The sequence below is a fragment of the Penicillium expansum genome (genome assembly GCF_000769745.1).
Source record: "Penicillium expansum strain MD-8 chromosome Unknown contig194, whole genome shotgun sequence".
NCBI lineage: Eukaryota > Fungi > Ascomycota > Eurotiomycetes > Eurotiales > Aspergillaceae > Penicillium > Penicillium expansum.
This window is the reverse complement of record NW_015971410.1, coordinates 15468-35845: the sequence shown is the minus strand read 5'-3', so window position 1 is coordinate 35845 and position 20378 is coordinate 15468. Positions and strand designations below refer to the sequence as shown.

Below are 20378 nucleotides of genomic sequence, written 5' to 3'. Positions count from 1 at the left end.
CTGTTGTATGTTTTTATTTTTTTAGGTTTAATTGCTTTTCCAACAAAATACATAATGCGAAAGCCATTGCCACAAAGGTGCGGTAAGCTTACTTCATGATTTGAAAATGCCCTTCGAATTGAATTCCACCATCAAGAAACTCGCCGATACTTTACTAATCTTACTATTGTACTTCTCAACCCCAATATATGTTTTCAACATCTTCTACCTTGATTTAGCCTACTCCTTAATAATTGTAGGGTCTTTATATTTCGCGCACTTATATTTATATCGTTTTAAGAATTAGGAGGAGAGGAGAGGATACTATTTTATAAAGTTATATACCTATTTCTCGCCGACTAAAAGAACTGGGGTAGTTCTATACTTTTAAAGAAGAAGATCTACTATTTCTTATTATAGAAGGCTAGGGGGCTAATCTATAAGAATCTATAGAGAGGATCTATTTTCAAAGAGATTCCTCTTCAATATCGGTTAATTTGTGAGAGTTAGCGCGAGAAATCGCGCCGTATTATATACTATTCAGGCAGGTAGAAAGGGTAGATCTTAGGACATTAAAACGGCGCGCCACTTCACGAATTAAAGAAATTCCTTGATTCCTAAAAGCCTGGATAACTAGTAAGATCCTACCCTCCTGCTCTATTGAATTTCGAGAGGATTGAGTACGAATTGGTGGCATGGTGGGTGGTTGAACTAACTAAGATCTAATTCATGGACGCGTTTTGGTTGGGGTGGCCAGCTCGCTTACCGAATAGTTAACTACGTTAAGTAGTTTGATGCTTGAGAAATCAGGCTTACATATCAGATGGCTTCGAAGCGAGATATATCTCCCTTTCTCTCTCTCTCAATTCCATTCATTATCCAGTGGATATCATCGCGTAGATATCTTTGTCATCGTTTGTTACTTCGTATATTCTTATAACGCGATTCCATGTTTATATGGAACAACATTGTATTTATTGTTTCGAACTGTCGTTGACTGTTTGTTCAAATTGTATGTATTCAGAATGAAATCTAAATTCGTACATGTATATTTAGAGAGGAGAGAAATTCTAGTGAACAATATAATCTGATCCAACGTGAGCTCACGCCTGCTCTGACACCATCTCCTTCTCCTCCTCCTTCCCCTTCTTCACACTCCTCCATCCAACTCCCCATACAAAGACAAACTGCGCATAGGATAGTGCGACATTCAAATAGAAAACCTGGTCTATACTCTTCGCGTACGCTACCAACACGCCCGGCAGGTTCTGCGCCGACACAACTTGTCGGAATCCGGTCGCGCCGGCAGCGATGACTGCTTCGGCATTCACAGAGGGGGCATACTCGGGGATCTTCTTCTTAAGGGTCTGGGCGAATATAACTTCCCCCACGACCAGGAAGATGGCCCCGCCAAAGGTCTGGGCACAGGTCATCATGGCCATGGCAGTGGAGACGTCATCACCTGTGACCGCGTTTTGGATGGCGATCATGGGCTAGATAGGTATTAGTATATTGAAGAAGAAGGAGGACGAGGAATACAAAACTCACTACTTGGGAGATGGCACCTCGACCGAATCCTACCAGCGATTCGTAGCCGGCCCAATTGGGCACCGAGGTAGTGGGTAACAAGGTGGAGAGCAGGCCGTTTCCCACGGAATTTAGAATAGCTCCAAGAACTCCCCAAGGAAGATAGTAACCGAGCCTTGAGGCTATCAAACTGATTAGCGTTATCAAGGAAGACAAAGGAGAATGAAAGACACTCACTCAGCACCCCGGATACCACGGCCATGACCAACTGGCATAGAATGTTTGACAACAAGTCGACACTACTTACCAAGGCGGACTTGTCCCGGACAGACTGGAAGTAGATGGGCAGGTAGTATGAGAGAGTCATCGTGAACCCAAAGATCATCATCGATAGTAGACTGCTGGATAAGACAATCTTATCGCAGACTAAATGACCCGGAATCATTGCCTCGATGCCCATATGCCGTTCCCACAAAGCAAAGACCACGAAAGTCGCGACTGATCCACAGATCAGGCCAATGACTGTTGCACTGTCCCACGAGTACTCATTCCCACCATACTGTAGCGCCAGAAGAAGCATGATCGAGGCCGGCGCGAATAACACAAACCCAATGAAGCCGAATTTCTGAAGGGCCACTGAACGCAGGATTTCGCGAGCGGGTTGTTTTGGCTTTTGGTCTGGGACGCGTGTGAAGAGGAGCAGGACACCAACTAATGCCCCTACGGGGAAGTTCATATAGAAGCCTAAAACCGGGTCAACAGTGCCTTTTGACAGGATATTATCGTCATAGGCCGCGAAAACTTACACCATCGCCAAGTCGAGTAAGTCGTAAAAGCACCACCAACTAGTGGCCCTCCAACTAAGCCCAGTTGGCCAACTGCGAGAGATGTCAGCCCTGTGGAAAAATCATTTTTTGGCAAGCACATTACCCCCCATGATGATCCCAATCATTGCCGGTCTCTTTTCGATCGGCACTGCACCGGCTAGGATATTCAACGCCCCATTCATCATGCCCGATGATCCGATTCCTGCCACCGCGCGGCCGATGATGAGCATTTTGGAAGAGTTTGCTACCCCACAAACCAAGGAGCCCACTTCGAATATACTAAAAAAAAGAGGAATGTCCACTTCGATGAGAAGTAAGTGTAGAACTTCCCGGTTAGCGGCTGGAGAGCGGCACTAGAGAGTGAGTGATACTTGTTAGCCATTTCAATTTTGCATTTGTTTTAGATTGCATTGCGTTCCACCATACCTGGAGATTGTATACGCACTCCCGTACCATGCAACGTCACCGAGCGAGTCAAATTGAGTGGTGATTTTTGGAATAGCCTGTCTATGTCAGTCCAAAAATTCATCTCTCCAGCATTTGATTTGTGGTCATACCGTCGAAACAATCGACATATCCAACAGCATCAAAAACACGACTAGCGTGATACCTGAAATCACCATCACCAGTGTGATTCCCTCCACCCATTCTGGCTCAAACTCGTCGCTTTGATTGTCGCTTTGATTGGAGTTCTCTACATTCAGATCATGGTCCCACGGGGTGGGGTCGGATTTCAGAAGACGTGGCTGGCTGTCTTCGCTCATGTTGGCGGCGTGATGAAGCTTGGATGGCCGTTTTCCCTCCTAATATTTGCTGAAATTCCGTTTTCAATTTTCAATTTGTATTGCATTAAACGCTGTAGACTGAAGAAGGTGGACTTTGAATTGATTAAGTATGGGGAGGGGAGCACAACGTTGGTTGCTGCCATCCCCGAACGCCGCTCTTCCCGTTTCATCCCCATTGGAACGCCGTGCCTCCCGTGTCAACTCGCCGGTCAGACAATGATATTTGATTTCATTTGATTCGGATTTGTAAGACAATTGAAATCTCCAGTGGCTTTGTTTACATTTGAAGCTAGATCCACCAAGGTAATTGCCCAGGTGATGGACATTTGGGTTTTCCTGATATAATCTAATTCTGAACTTTTAATCAAACGCGACCCGTAGAGAAGCCCGAGGAGATATTAAAAGAAATTGTAGTAGCATGGATAGTATTTTCAGTATTTTGTCAACTGGTGGATATTCGCGTCTTCAAGTTGAATCCCTAGGCATGGACATCAATGAACCTCCAAGATCGAGTCCCAAACTTTTGCACATAGACAGTTATGATTTGATATCCACTGGTATTAGAGCGGATCCAGATCAGTAACGACATACTAAACATTGAAGAGAACTGTCATTGTATGAATCCCCCGGCCACAGCCCCTTCCATCACCCACCCCATCTCTGACCAATTCATAAAGCAATCCAGATCACCCATCTCGATGCTCGACCAGAATGGTTCGCCTGAGCTTTGGTCTGCAACCACCTCCGGGCACTCTGGTAATCGTACTGCCCACTCACTCCGAAGCTTCTGCATCATCATCCCCAATTTACTGAACGGATCGCCATACGCGCCCTCACTGCGCATCCCAACAGCATCCGCCACCTGGCCCATGCGTGTGGCAATCTGCTCCGCAATGACAAGTATGTCCGCCGTGCTTTTTACCGTGCTCTTGTCCCATCCCGGATAGTCCAAAGTAGATAGGCGGAAGAGGGTCACCAGGCAGTGCGACACCTGTGTAAGATAAGGGAGCGCCAGGGACGTGTATCCAGCTGGAGGGATTGTGAAAAATAGATCAAAAAACTGTTTCACCACGTGGAGACAGGCGTAGAGGTGATCAAGTCGCTGGGGGCTGAATTCCTCGTCTGCAAGGGGCTTGACTAGGGCAACTTCATAGAGACTAAGCTCAGTGTCGTACAAATGAAAGAGAATAGGTTCTGAGACAGGTTAAGTAAGTAGCTGTAAATGGGACATCTTTTTGCCAGGGGATCTGCATACTGTTGTCAGCCAGTTGAAAGGGAATCTCAGCCTTGATCGTCTCCAACCGTGACTGGAGTGCCTTGAGATGGAAGGCGGCTAGGGTTTGCGCCGAATTGAGGCCATACAGACCCTCACTCCAGGGGCCTTGAAAAATCTGGTCCACGAGAAGTCGGGTACGTGTGAGCTGGACTAGCACGCCATCACCAGGCGATTCTTCACTGTCCGCTAAAATATCAAGACATTGCTTCATATGCGGGGTCCATTGCAGTGGTTCATTCGACCCAAGAACTGCGCGATTCTGTACGAGGTCTGTCAATTCGATGCTCAATCGCTTTGCCGGATGTGGGATCTTACATAGAAGTCAGCACAAAGCAGCTCAATACTGCCCGGCGTTCATTCATCGTGCGCCGAGTTGAAATCGATGCTTCCAAACCCGGCATATGGCCTACGGCATTGGAGTTCGAGACTGTCATACTAAGATCCGGAGGTGCGGGCTTGTTGAGGCCCAGCTCGAAGACTAGCCCGATCACCATTTGGGAATACATACAGAGCGATGACTTTTGCGGCTGGCTGTGCAACGTGACCCTGGTCGACAGTAAGCAAGAAAGGGAGAGAACTTCAGCAAACCCCATGTCACTGAATCACAATGGGAGGTGATCACACCATACCATGCAAGATAGACCAATACCCCCTGCAATAGATCCAGGGACTTATCGCAGTCGACCAGCAGCCGCTTGCCCGCCAACTCCCGGATCCTAACACACAAGGTTGCTTGACGTGCTGTATGCTTACTTTCCACAGCAGAAATACAACGCCACAGAAATGGTGACTGTCGTTTCAGATCACCAGCGGTTATTGTGGCTGGTATGTGGATCAGGGGGAGGAACTGCAGCCGCTGGGTCCGAAAAGCGTGCAGAGACTCTTCTTCACTTGCTAATGTTTCTTCGTCTTCTCTTTCTATTTCGACCTCAGTTTGCCCCATCCCCTGCACCTCAGGTTGTCCCCGAACCAGCGTTAGCAGATCCGTCCGATCGCCGGAGGAGGTCAGCAGCGACATCAAGCTATCCATTTTCCGTTCCAGCTGAACCGACCTGGACAAGGTCTTAGGCTGGGTCTTTCGACGTCCCCGAGGAACGCGGCATTCTTTATTCAAACGATGACATCTGTGAATAATATCAGACTCGAATACATTCCGAACGAGTTCCCATCCCACTGCCTGGATAGTGTTCCTCCGCACGGTGTTGGTCCACTCACCTTTCACAGCGGCCGCCACCACCACTCCGGGGGACGCAACGGCACTTGGCACGAGCACAGGTGGCACATGCATTTCCATAAGGCAGAGGCGAGCGCACGGTGGATTCCATCCTGACCGATCATCTGCTTAATAATCTCAGTCGAGTAGAAGAAGAAGACAAAAAGGGGGAAGGGAACTGGAACAGGAAGAGGAATCGGAGACGGCATTCGACGAACGCCGCTCGCCGAGCTAACCAGCCACCCACCAATATCACCCCACTCGCCCCTTTCAACCGGCCTTTCGACTTCAAGTGGGTTCTTTTGTTGCTGATTCGCCTTGGCATTGGACTGAAAATTGATCTGTTTCGTGATTTTGTCCGATGGCCCTGAATCTTGCATGGAAGGATTATAGATCTGCATGTCCGCTACTGATGGAGAGTCCAAACGCACTCGGCCCGCAGCCAGCGTCGGAGTCGCTAGTGGGACAGGGACATGAATGAGGGTTTGGATCTGGAGGAATTGCTATATAAAGTATCCTCGCCGTCCTCAATTCGGGAACTTTGAAGATGTCCCATTTTACCCAAAAAATGTCGGAAACATGCGACTCATCTTCCTATAGCGAGTCCAGCCTTGAGAAGGGCACCCACCCTTCTGATCGAGATGACTCGGCAACAAATCCCACGACGAAAGATGCGAGTCCGGCTATCACCTCGACCCCCAAGAAGCAGGGGACCAAAGCTTGGTTGTCGTTAACTGCCGGTTTCATGGGCATGTTTGCTTCCTTTGGCTGGGTCAACTGCGTTGCCATATTCAAGGCCGAATATGAGATGAACCAACTGCGGGATTATTCGAGTTCCCAGGTGGGATGGATATCCTCCGTGCTCTGTATGTTTTTCCTTCAGTATCAACGAGTGGCGTGTTTGGCCAGACGATGAACTGACATCTTCAATGTAGTTTTCTTCATGCTCGGAGTGTCACCCGTAGCTGGACGACTGTATAATGGTTACGGACCGCGTCTTCCGATCATAATCGGCAGCTTTTTCCACGTCTTCGGCCTCATGATGACTAGGCTGTCAACCGAATATTACCAATTCATCTTGAGTCAGTCTGTGTGTTCTGGGATTGGAACGTCGTTGATCATCACTGCAGCCATGACCGCGGTAAGTGACATACCACCCTTGGTCGCTGCCACTGTCTACCAGGCGGAAAACTCACAAAAGCATTATTTTGCAGCCGACAACCTACTTCCACGATCGCCGAGCGCTGGCTGGTGGAGTCGCCATTGCCGGTTCCTCTTTGGGTGGTGTCAATTTTCCCATTCATGGTGAACCACCTGCTATGCTCAATTGGATTTTCCTGGACCATGCGTGCGTGCGCATTTCTAATGATGATGATGATGAATTCATTGACCCGATCTAGCTCGCTATTACATACATGCTGCTATGCGGGGGTTGCGTCCCAGAGCCCGCTCCCGACGACAAATGGCAGTGAGTCTCCAGTACCCACTACCCCGTAGACAGGACTCGAGAAATTGATTCTCGAGTCCTGCAACCTGAAAAGTAAGGCCACAAACCGGCCGGCGTAAATGCACATGACAAAAGAAATTAAGCATAAAGAAAGTCATCCACCTGCGTAATGTAGATAGCCGATCCCGTATTCCCCGCGGGCGCAAAGTGTCCCCTTCCTTTACAAGCACCTTTCACCCCTACATTTCTCACTTCTTCATCTCCCACTTCTTATTTCCTACTTCTTCATCTCTCTCCGCCTGGCTCCCTGAGTCACCGAGTCCCTATATTACTAGGACCGCCAGATCTGTATCACTCCGGTAGGTCGTATATAAATAGGTTCGGGTCGCGATGTTATACCTTATCGTCTTCGTCGGCAGTGTACGCTGATCTCTATGTGTTGATGTGAGGTAACCTCGGCGGACCTAACGCGCGGCCACTATATTATATGTCCTGTTTCTCTAGCACTTATAGTCTCTTGATTTAGTTTTATCGGATTTAAATCCTTATCCCCTACCCCCTTCTCCCTCCCTATAGCGACCGAGTCTACTAACTAAAACTATCCTAGGAGACCCGACACGATTATAAACTTTGCTATAATTAGCGCTACCTTTAATTCTTTTAATATTTCTTCCTCCCCGAGTATTATTAAGATACCCGCTTCGAATAATTCCTCTATTATCTCCGCCCGTTATTCCTTTAGGAGTAGGTATTTAAGTAGAATATATTATATACTCTGGTTTCCTAGGTTATATTTATAGCGTAGTAAGTCTATCTTCTTAATTTTATATAGGTACTTAGCTAATCCGATAATACCTATATATAATTAGATTAAAACTAATATTATTACTTTCTGTAGTCCCTTCTAGTAGAGTAAATTTAATTTATTCGGACTATTAATCAGCCTCTAAGTCCTCTGCGTAGTCCTCCTTATTCCTCCCTTTATCTACTCCTTCTCCTACACGATTAATAATTCCTATTTTATACTCTTACTTACTATAGCGGTAAGCTAGATAATATATTTATTTATATCTTAGGTGTCACGATCTGAGAGATGACAATCGTAGTTCTGCTGTTGTTAACCGCTTTCCGAGAAAGGACAAGCGAGGAAGGTCGATGTTTGCTAGGTTTGCATCAAGTCCTTATAAGGGAAGACTGATTCTTAACCCTTCTTCCTTTCTCCTTTCCCTCTCTGTACTTAGAATTCTCGTTAAAATACACTCTTTGAATTAAGAACTAGCTGGTAATATAATTCTAAGTACCACTCTTAATTTCTAATAAAGCAGTACGACTATATAGACTATTATTATAATTAGTCTTAGTCCTACTTTACCTATGAAGGGACGTAGCCAGTCTTGATTCAAACTAACTAAGCTGTTTGCAGTTATCTAAAAGCTTAAGGAGAGAAGTGGGAGCTGGCGGGGTCGAACGTAAATAAAAGGGGATACGAGGAAGGTCACGTACGCGTACGTAATATTAACCGGGCACTGGCCCGTTATAATACCCCCCTCCTCCCGGCGGTATCCGTTTATATATAAAGGGTACCTATATATATATAGGAGTATATTCCCTAGGGGCTATTATTCGTTCGCGCGCTCCTATAACGTTCCTTAAATATATCTAATATAGCGTAATCCTCTAATTTATCTAACCTTTACTATATTTATTCTATAAAGCTAGCCTATTTTACTAATACTTCCTATTAATAACTTCTCCTAATCCTTTATATATATATAACTAAGATCTTTTTAACTTCCTATTCTAATTTATTATTAATAATAATTAGCGGAGGTTAGGTATTATCTATAACCTAAAAAGAGAGGGGATCTAATACTATAGGTTATATTAGGTCTATATAAAAGATAGGGTAAATCTTATATAAGATACTTAACTCTACTATATATAAAGATAGAATATTAATAATAGTATACCTTCTATATAACTAGTCTAGTTTCTTTAATAGCTATAAGGATATAATATTTTATAGGTATAATTATACTTTATTTCCTATATAGTAGACTAATATAGTTTAATATATATAGTTTATTTATTCTTACTATTTATCCTAAATAGTAGCTATTATTACTTATACTTAGTTAGAAGCTTTATAAAGGCGTTTTATAAAGTCTATACCTACTTATTTAGGATTATTTCTATAACCTTAAAGGTTTTTATTATCTTTTAGTCTAATTAGATTAATATAGTATCTATATATAAAAAAGAATAGTATTAAACTAATTAATAATACCTCTTAATTATTAATTATAATAGTTATAATTAAGAGGAAATAGGACTAATCCTCTTATAAGTAAGTTATAAAGATCTATAAGATCTATTCTATCTCCTAATTTACTTATTCTATTATACTATCTATTTAAGGATAAAAAGCTATTAATAGTTATTATTAGATTTTTAGTCTTTTATATATTTCTTTCTAGAAACTACTTATAAATTAAGAGCTATAGTTACTTATAATTATAAGTAAGAACTTATAATATATATAGAAGTAGTCTATAAATATTTAGGCTATAGTATTACTTATAATAAAGTCTATAATAATAAGAATAATACTTTTTATAAGCTAATCTATAATAATAAGGTAGTTTATAGCCTTTTAGGGGCTATTTATAAGGAGATCTATAATAAAATTAATAGAAATTTCTATTTAGATCTATTATAGAACTAATAATAGCTTTAATAATCTATATTTAGTATTATATTATATTATACTTTATCTATAAACTATATAGTTCTATAAGAACTATTATATATCCTTAGCTACTCTTAGCTAAAAGAAATATTATAAGAGGATTATATATATAATATTATATCTTAGATACCTTATAATATATAAATTATATATATTTTAGATAATATATATTTATAAAAGCTTACTATCTAAGATTTATATCTAATCTTAGAAATAAAAAAGACCCTATATATTAAGGTAGTATTCTATAAGGCTTATTTTAACTTAGATTCTACCTAAGAGTCTATATTCCCTTTTTTATAAAGCCTATAAGATTACCTAATAACTTATATCTATCTTCTAAGCTTTAACCTAAAATAACTATAACTCTTTATTCTTAAATATATTAATAGGTATCTTAAAGCTTATAGGGGCCTCTATATTTATTTATAACTATCTAGTTTTTATCTTAACCTTTTTAAAGATATATTAAAATTAATTTATTATTTATTTATTACTCCTATCTTATAGGAGATCTTATTCTCTTTATAAGAGAGTATCTAGATATATAATTAGCTTCTTAAGCTAATATTAGATCTTAAAGTTAAATTCTATTAATATATCTACCTATTATATCTAGTATTTACTTAGGTCTTATACTTTCCTAAAATATTATAGATTCTTATAATTAATAATAATTTTAAACTTAAGAACTATTTTTAATTCTAGGTATTACTCTTTTAGACTATATATAATTATAAGAAGCTCTTTATTATATATCTTATAATTTACTTCTACTAATAATAGCTTTTAAAAAAGGTATATATATAAGTATAATATTCTATTATCTTATACTTATAATAGTATACCCCTAATAGCCTATTTAGAGGTATTAGTTTCTACTATAGTTTTATATCCTTTTTTAAAATATACTAAGATAGGTATATTAATAAAAAGTTCTTTTAAGTTTATAAAGGCTTTATAATAAGCTATATCTTAATAGAAGTCTATTCTTTTATATATTAGCTATACTAATAAGGCTATTAAGTCTATAAAATATAAGATAAAAGTCTAATAGAAGTTTATAAATCTTAAGAAGCTTTATATATCTCTAGCTATTTTTAGTAATTCTTATATATATATTACTTTAATCTTTATTAGGTCTATATAGATATTTATATCTATATAGATAATAAACCCTAAGTACTTAACTATTTTCTTTTTAAATTCTAACTTATTAATATTATATTATAGGCCTACCTCTTATAACTTTTATAAGACTTTAGCTATTTTCTAGTAATAGTCTTTAATTAATCTATTTAAGTAAATAATAATATTATCTATATATATAAAAATAAAGTTATTAAAGTACTTATAAAGTACTTAATTAATATATTATTAAAAGATTATAAGTACTCTTATAAGGCTAAATAGGGTTATAAGCTATTTAAATAACCTATATCTTATTTAAAATATAGTTTTCTATTCTTCTCTAGGTTTAATCTAGATCTTATAGAATATTATAATTATATCTAGTTTTATAAACTATTATATTAAGATCTATAAGATTTATTCTAGACATATAATCTATAGATTAGACTAGAATATAGATCTGGATATACCTAAATAGGGCTATAGGATACTATATTAGTAGTCCTAGATACCTATATCTATTAGTATATATCTACCTATACCCTATTTAAATTAAAAACTTATATAATCCCTTCTAAATTATATCTAATAGTATATTAGTTTAAAGCCTTCTTCTATAAAGGCTTAAGGAGAGGTATAGGATAGACCCTTTAGGGCTGAATAGAAGGACCTAGGGATATCTAGAAAAATACTAATAGTTTATCCTATACCCTATCCTAATACTTAATCTAGTAGACCTAGGTTTAAATAGAAATAAAGGAAAAAGGGGTATAATCCGGATTAAATAGAATAGCGGTTAGTAAAAAAAGACCTAAGTTATAGAAATAGTTATAAAGGGCTAGATAAAACTATAAGAAAGTAAGGCTGCTAGAGAGTACTATAATACTAGCTAGACTATATTTTATTCTAAAAAGGCTTATATTTACCCCTTATAAGAAACTATTTACTTAAATTTATTAGAATAGATCTATATTTAGGGAGATAGTTAGAATAAGATAAATAGCTAGCTCCCTATAGTATAAAAAAGTAATAAAAGTAAGTTATAGATAGTCCCTAAGCTACTAAAATAATTAAAATAAATACCCTAAAGACCCTAGTCTTAGTCTTAACTAATAACTAAATCTATATAGGACTAATAATAGAGGTTTAACTAGCCTTTAATATCCTTATAACTAGTAAAAGGGAATTATATCTCTATATATATAATATTAGGGATTATAAAATAGTCTACCTAGTATTATATACTATTATAGAATAGGCTAGGAGCCTTCTAATATATTAAGCTAAGGTAGTATAACTTAATAAGATAATTATAAATATTAGAAACTTTCTTAAGGGGGCCCCTAAAAGAGCTATAATAGATAATATAAAGGTAGCTATTACTACCTTAATTACTATATTTATATTAGGCCTATTTAGCTTTATAAGTATAGATAAGGATATTAAAAAGTTAATTATTAATAATATTAGAAAAATTGATAATTATAATAGGGTAATCTAAAGCGATATAGTCTGAAAATAAGTAGTTAACTATAATTACTATTTTATAGAACTTATAAATATTACTAGATATAATATACCTAGGTCTATATAAATTATCTATATTAGTAGTAAGCTTATAAAAACTATATTATAATACCTAAAGAACTATAAGTAAGTCTATAAAAACTAAGGTTTAGGTATATTTATAATTTAAAAGTACTTTAAGGTATAGATTAAAACTAAATTCTTTAAATACCTTAACTAAAAGAAGCTATAAGAAAGATTTAATAACTTAAAATAAAGCTATATAATAATTAGTATATATACTAATAGCCTATAATAAGTTATAGTAGACCTAAATATAGATATCTTAAAGCTATTCTTAATCTATTAGTTTATTATAAGGATAAAGATAGAATACTAGGCTAAATAGGTAGTAGAATAGAACTAACCTACTATACTACTTAAAGTTATTAACCTCTTTATTAGGTATAAATAGGGCCTAATAATTATATAATACTACTAAAGTAGATTATTAGCTATAATATATCTAGATAAAATAGACCTATTAGTACTTATAATCTATATAAGACTAGCTACCTATATTAAAGAGATATAGATATACTATAACTATAGTAAACTAGGTTACTTTATATAAAACTATTCTATACTAAGGACTAAAAAAACTAAACTAAAATAAAAAGTTATATTCTAATATAAGGAGAAGCTATTAAAAAACTAGTATAGCTATATAATATAGAAGCCTTTATTAGCTACCTATAAAAGACTCTTAAATAATTACTTTAAAACTTAAAGGATTTACTTAATCTAAATTACCTTATAAATTCCCCTATATAGACCTATCTAAAGTCCTTACTATAATTATAGAGATATAGAAAGGACTAATAGTATTATAATACCTTATATAAAGACCTAAGTTATCCTAAGGAAGCCTTATACCTATTTATATCCTTTAATATTATAAGTAACTTATTAATATTCTACTAAGAAAAGATCTTTATACCTTAAATAGGGTAAATATATACTTATATACTCTTAGATAGTAATATAAGTAATATATTTATCTCCCTTTAGGTCTTTAAGAACCTATAAAGTAATATAAGAATATAAAAACCTAAAATACTACTAACTATTACTATTATAAATAGTAAATAACTTAAGATAGCTAGCTTTATAATACTTCTAATTAAACTAAAGGAATAGATAGGCTAAATTAAAGTATAAGTATTAAAAATAGAATATAACCTTATTTTAAGATAGGACTTCCTTTATACTAAAAACCTATATATTAACTAATAAATATCTATAATAACCCTTATAGATTATAGCTATAAAATATATAATATATACTTAATAAATAGGTTATATATAATTATAAAAGGGGATACTTATACTAACTTAATCTTAGTAAGATATATAGGTAGAATATTATAAAAAAGGAATAGGGAAGTATAGCTATTTATAGTATAAGTAAGCTTTAATAATACTATTATACTATAATTAGAACTCCTAAGATATAAAAACTATAAAATATAAACTATCCTAAATAAATATAGAGATCTATTTTAAGTTAAGCTTTTAATAGCCCTTCTACTAAAATAAAATATAGCCTATAGAATAGAAATAAGTAAGGTATAACCTATTAATATTAATATATATATACTATCTACTAAAAAGCTTAATAAATAAGCTAAATAAATTAAAGAACTTATCTAAAAGGGCCTAATCTACTATTTAAATAGTATATAAGGCTTCTTAGTAATTTTTATTAAGAAAGCTAATAGTAAATAGTAAATATATATTAACTATTAAGCGTTTAATTAAATTATAGAGAAGAATAGATACCCCCTATTATAAATCTAGGAACTATTAGATATTATTAATAATATATAAGTCCTTTTAAAAATTAACCTAATAGCTAGGTACTAATAGATCTAAATAGAGGAAAGAGCGATAAAAAAAATAGCCTTTAATATAATTTAAAGTAAATATAAATAGCTTATAATATTATTTAGACTCTATAATATACCTATTATATTCTAATTAGTAATTAATAATATACTATAGCTAATACTAAGCTAAAACGTAGTAGTATACCTAGATAATATCCTAATCTTCTTTATATTAATAAAGGAGTATTATAAGTACTTAAAATAGGCCCTTACCCTACTAGTAGAATAGAAACTATATATATTACCTAAAAAATACTAATTTATTACTAACTAATTAGAATTCTATAAGTATATTATTAGAAATAGGATAATTTAGCCCCTAATAGTAAAAATAGAAGCTTTTAATACCTAACTAAGACTAAATAATATTTATAATATATATTAATTTATAAAGCTAGCTATATACTATTATAGGTTTATTAAAGACTTTATAAAAATCTATATACTACTCTATAAGTTTCTAAAAGAAAGTAATAGTACTTTATATAAGAAGCAGTTCTACCTAATTATATAAATAGAAGCTTATAAGAGTATATTTTATAAGATTAAGGTATTACTTATATTTATACTAATCCTAAAATAACTAAATTATAATAAACTATATATAATTAAAACTAATATCTTTAAATAGATCTTAAAGGTAATCTTAATATAAAAAGATAATAATAGAGCTTTCTATCTAATTATATATAATAGATAGAAATTATATAATATAGAACTTAATTACCCTATTTATAAGAAAGAGCTTTTAGTTATTAAAGAAGTAATCTAAATATAAGACTAATATATTAATAAAGATTAGTTTAAGACTATAATTATTACTAATAATATAAGCTTATAATACCTTAATACTATTAAAGAATATAGTAAGTACTTAATATAATAAGTTATAGAATTTTAAGAATACTAGCTTATAATCTAATACTAAAAAGGTTCTAAAAATATTATTATAGATATAATTAGTTAGTAATTAGATTTAATAAGGACTATCTTAGCTAATATTAGTTAATAAAAACCTATCTAAGAGGCCTATTTAGCCTTAATCTATATAATATAAGGGGTCCTAAAGGAGGAGTAGTTAGCTACTACTATCTAGTTTTTAAGTAATAGAATAGAGCTAAGTAACCTTACTACTAATAGAGTAGTTTAAAAATTCGCTAAAAACCTAGTATTCTAAGATATACTAATTAATAAATAGATACTCTTAGAAGTTAACTAATAACTAATCTATATATATAATAATAGAGAAATATCCTTATACTTAAAAGCCTTATTTTAGACTAATCTAGTATAGAACTCCTATTAGGAATTTAGCTACCTAAGCTTCTTAAGGCTATATAGAGTTATATAGCTATAAAGGTAGTAGCTATTAATATAGTTAGATATTAAAGAGACTATAAAATCCTATCCTAACTACTAAGTTTTATAAAAAGTATAAAAATATTTAGAATAAGAAAGGGTATAATATATAATTATAAAAGGGGAATAACCTTTTAAATATTAGGGTATTAATTTAATTAGCTAGCTACTAATAATACTAAATAGGAATAAATAGATTATTATAACTATTAATTATATTATAGGATAGCTAGTTATATAAGCTATTCTAGATATAATTAAAGAGGTAATTACTAAATTCTTATATTAGGATATTTATATATATTATAGAGTATTTAATAAATTAATCTTAGATAATAGGCTAAACTTTCTATTAGGAATTATATATTACTTTATTAACCTTATTAAGGCTTAATATTATATAATAATACCTTACTACCTATAAATAAATAGGAAGATAGAAAACTTTAATAGCTTAGTAGGATAAATATTAATAAAATACCTAATATAGAAACCTACTAAGCTATAGGATAAATACCTTATATAAGTTATATTTACTACTTATATCTAAGAATATATAATCTTAGGATAGAGCTTATACTACCTAATATATAGAATATAACCTTATATTATAGCTAATAATATTACCTTTATAAAAGCTAAGGCTAAAAGAGGTTAGGATAAATAGATATAATAACTTATAAATACCTAATTAAAGGTAAACAAACTACTACTTATCTATATTATTAAGAAATAATAAATCTAGGATATAATTATTATAAGAATAAGTTTCTAGCTAAGAGACTAAGTCTTAATATATAATAAAGTAAAGAAGAAGTATAAGAATACTTAATTTAGGCTATATAAAGTCCTAAAGAGCTATCTACTTAAGATATATACCTTTAAAGAACTATAAAGATATATTCTAAGAAATCTTATTAATAATATAAGACTAATAAATATAAATATAAGTAAAGACCCTAACTTATAGGCTTTACCTATAAGATAGTCTGCCTTATATAAAGTTAGGGTAAAAATTAACTAGCTAAAGGAGCTATATAAAGTCTTTAATAAAATTAAACCTCTACTATTAATATATATAGACTTTTTAATACTTATAAAGGCTAAATAGAAAGAATTTAAATATATAGGGATATACTAGGAATTTATAGGGGAGGAAGTTATTATTAAGTATCTAATTACTAAGATATAGGTATAGATTTATAAGAAAATATAGTAAAAGGGTAGTATAAGTATACCTATACTAGGCCTACTAGGTATAGATAAATAGGATTTAGAAGTAAATAATTATAAATCTAAAAATAATATTAATTTAGTAGAATCTTTAGGATAAGAATTAATAGGGAATACTTATTAAGAACCTATCTAAATAGGCTTAGATTAATTAATATACCCCTTTACTATTATTATTCTAATACTATTATTTATAATAAAATAGTCTATAAGGAAATAAACTAGTATAATAGAGTTTATTAGGGCTAATAAGACTAAGAATAGATATATAAAAGTTATATAATACTAAAGAAATATTAAGTATAGTAGAAAAGGGGCCTACTAAACCCTAAACTAAAAAAGAAAAGAACTAAAACTCTACCCCTATATATAGCTATTAGTTATATACTACTATAAAATTACTTAAGCCTAATAAATATACCCTTAGAACTCTCTAATTTATTATTATTATTATTATTATTATCCCCTTCTAGATTTAAATTAACTATACTAACCTTCTTAATAAAGACTTTCTTTATAAGATATATATTATAATTAACCTATTTATAAACCTCTTTTATCTCCTTATAGATTTATATAGCCTTATCTTTATCCTATAAATAAATAATAGTAGGTACTTTAAAAGGTATATAATACTAATATATATTAAAGTTAGGGCTAAACTTTAGATTTATATTATTATATATAGGTATAAAGTTATATTTCTTAGTTTTATTAATAGTTATAATAGCCTTCTTTTAGGCTTATTTAGAAAGGCTTAGACTAATAGTATTACTTTTATACTTTATACTAAGGGTAGTAAGGGCTATAATAAGGATAGTAGGGCCTATAATAGGACTATTAGGGGCTATAGCCCCTTTAGTAGCCTTAAGGGCTATAGTAGGTTTAGCCTAACCCTTTCCCTTATCCTTTTTCTTAAAGGTAGAGACTATAGTAGAATAAATAATAGCTTTTAGAAGTTATAAAGAAGAGTTAAAGGGGTTTTTAGCCTAAATAAAATTAATTAACTAATAAAGAAGATTATCTATTTCTATATTAGGTTAGAATAAATATTTATTACCTATAAAAGAGAAACTATAACTTATATAAACCTAACCCTATTAGATAGCTAACTATATCTTAATTAGAATAAATAGGACCTAATAGTATAAAAATAGACTATTTCTATTAGTATAAGTAATATATTTACCCCTAATTAAGGCCTAATAACTATATATCTAACTAATTATAATATAAAGAAAGAGGCTAGTATAAGTTATATAAGAAGAATTAAAGTAGGTTAAATACTAATTAATAGTAATATAAGTAGGAATTAACTAAGTAAACTAAAGGTTAATACCTAAATAACCTATTCTAGTAAGAAAAGATAGGCTATTAATAGCTATATTAAAGTAAATAGCTATAAATAATTAATAATAAAACCTAAAGTAAGTTAAAAATATTATATACTATTAGAAACTTAGCTTATCTTATAAGCTAGTTAGTTAGTAATAATCTATATACTAATAGCTAAGCCTAAATTACTAAAGGTAAGAATATATATAAGGGGGGTTAGACCTATAAGGCTAAGAATAACTACCTTTAAACCTATAAGATTAAGAATAGCTACCTTTAGGGCTATAAGATTAGGGATAATTATAAGAGGTAGGGGTATATTACTAGTAGCCTTAGTAGTAGGATTAGGAATAAGTATATTTAGACTAATAAGGGCCCTATTACCCCTATTACTACTATTACTATTACCGCTAAAAGCTATAGCTAATAGCTTAGCCTTATCTAAATTAAAAACTATAAAATCCTACTTAAATATACTAAGACTATTATAATTAGAACCTAAACTACTAATATATAGGGATATTAGAACTAGGTATATAACTAAGCCTAATAGGGAAGGAATATATAAAGGGGAATAAATAATAGCTATCTAAAAATAAGTCTAGGGCCTAAAAAAATATTAGTTTTAGGCCTATAAGACTAGGATAGACTAGAATAAAAAGATACTTATAAGGATATAGGCTTATAAGATTAGATTAGGATNAAAAAAAAAAAAAAAAAAAAAAAAAAAAAAAAAAAAAAAGCTATAGACCTAAGAAAATATTAGTATATACCTAAGATATAGGCTAAAAAGGCCCTATTAGTCTAGAATAGGCTAAACTAAGCTATATACTAAGTCTAGGAACCTTAAAACTAATAAAACCCTACTGAAATTAATAGAAAACTACCTATAAAGTAGTATATTAATAATAAAGATAGGAGGTTATAAAGGTAAAAGAAGAAAAGTAAGAATAAATAGAGTTATAGGAGATATTAAAAGGCTTATTTATAGTACTTATATAAAGATAATATAAGGTTCTAAAGAGCTAGGTAGGGATATAAATATCCTAGTTACTATAAGGTTTAGCTACTTCTTTATCTATAATACCTTTAAATAAACCTTAAATAAACCTTATAAAGTACTAAAGGAGGGATTACCCCCTAAAATCTTACTACCTACTATTTTTATAAATATTTCCTTTATCTTTTAAAAAATAAGGGGTATAACCTTATTTTATATACTTTATTATATATAAAGGACTAAGGGAAGCCTTTTATAGACTATTTTAGAAGCTTAAGAGTCTGTTTCGGGCTTTTATAAGCTATTTTAGGCTATTCTTAGTAGTTTACTATATCTTACTAGTATTGCCTAATTAGGTAAAAGGACTAAATAAATAAAGGAAGGAACCTAAAGCGTATAGACCTATTACTACCTATATAAAGGAACTTATATAGGAAAACGTAGAACTAGGGACTAGTTCTAATTTAATAAGGGAGGATAAGATTTGTAAGATTTATTCTAGATATATAATCTACGGATTAGACCGGAATATAGATCTAGATATACCTAAACGGGGCTGTAGGATACTATATTAGTAGTCTTAGATACCTATATCTATTAGTATATATCCGCCTATACCCTATTTAAATTAAAAACTTATATAATCCCTTCTAAATTATAATATTTATAATATATTTTATAGGATTTCTTTAATTAGAGGTAGTAGGTAGTAATTCTTAACTATTATCTTATTTAGATTATAATAGTCTATATAAAAGTATACTCTTCTATCTAACTTTTTAATTAGTAGTATTAGTATTATAACTAAGGATTTACTAATATAAATAAAATTCTATTTAAGTAAATTTATAAGTATTTTCTATAAAATAAGAAGTTCTTTTTAGTTTATACTATAAAAAGGACTATATAAGGGTAAGGCTTCCTTACTAGAACTATCCTTTTATAAGGGAATATAATAATCTACTCTTAGTTAGTAGTCTAGTAATTATTCTATATACTTTATATTAAATACTTTTAACTATAACTAGTACTATTTTAAAAGCTATATATATAGATTAGTAT

General features: G+C 32.4%; 3 protein-coding genes across 3 annotated transcripts; 1 reads left to right on the top strand and 2 right to left on the bottom strand.

Moving 5' to 3' along the window:
- Nucleotides 1-1082: 1082 nt before the first annotated feature.
- On the bottom strand, nucleotides 1083-3097 carry PEX2_062310 (Major facilitator superfamily domain, general substrate transporter; the record flags this gene model as incomplete). Its single annotated transcript, XM_016743502.1, has 8 exons — nucleotides 1083-1472; nucleotides 1528-1688; nucleotides 1744-1774; nucleotides 1814-2250; nucleotides 2313-2384; nucleotides 2437-2577; nucleotides 2779-2836; nucleotides 2891-3097. The coding sequence occupies 8 exons, from the start codon at nucleotides 3095-3097 to the stop codon at nucleotides 1083-1085; spliced, it is 1497 nt and encodes a 498-aa protein (XP_016595627.1).
- A 631-nt stretch (nucleotides 3098-3728) lies between these two features.
- On the bottom strand, nucleotides 3729-5688 carry PEX2_062300 (uncharacterized protein; the record flags this gene model as incomplete). Its single annotated transcript, XM_016743501.1, has 4 exons — nucleotides 3729-4312; nucleotides 4374-4704; nucleotides 4805-4872; nucleotides 5148-5688. 4 exons carry the CDS (start codon nucleotides 5686-5688, stop codon nucleotides 3729-3731), a joined length of 1524 nt encoding a protein of 507 aa, XP_016595626.1.
- Nucleotides 5689-6175: 487 nt separating this feature from the next.
- On the top strand, nucleotides 6176-7007 carry PEX2_062290 (Major facilitator superfamily domain, general substrate transporter; the record flags this gene model as incomplete). The annotated part of the gene is made up of 3 exons (XM_016743500.1): nucleotides 6176-6473; nucleotides 6543-6748; nucleotides 6822-7007. 3 exons carry the CDS (start codon nucleotides 6176-6178, stop codon nucleotides 7005-7007), a joined length of 690 nt encoding a protein of 229 aa, XP_016595625.1.
- Nucleotides 7008-20378: the final 13371 nt, after the last annotated feature.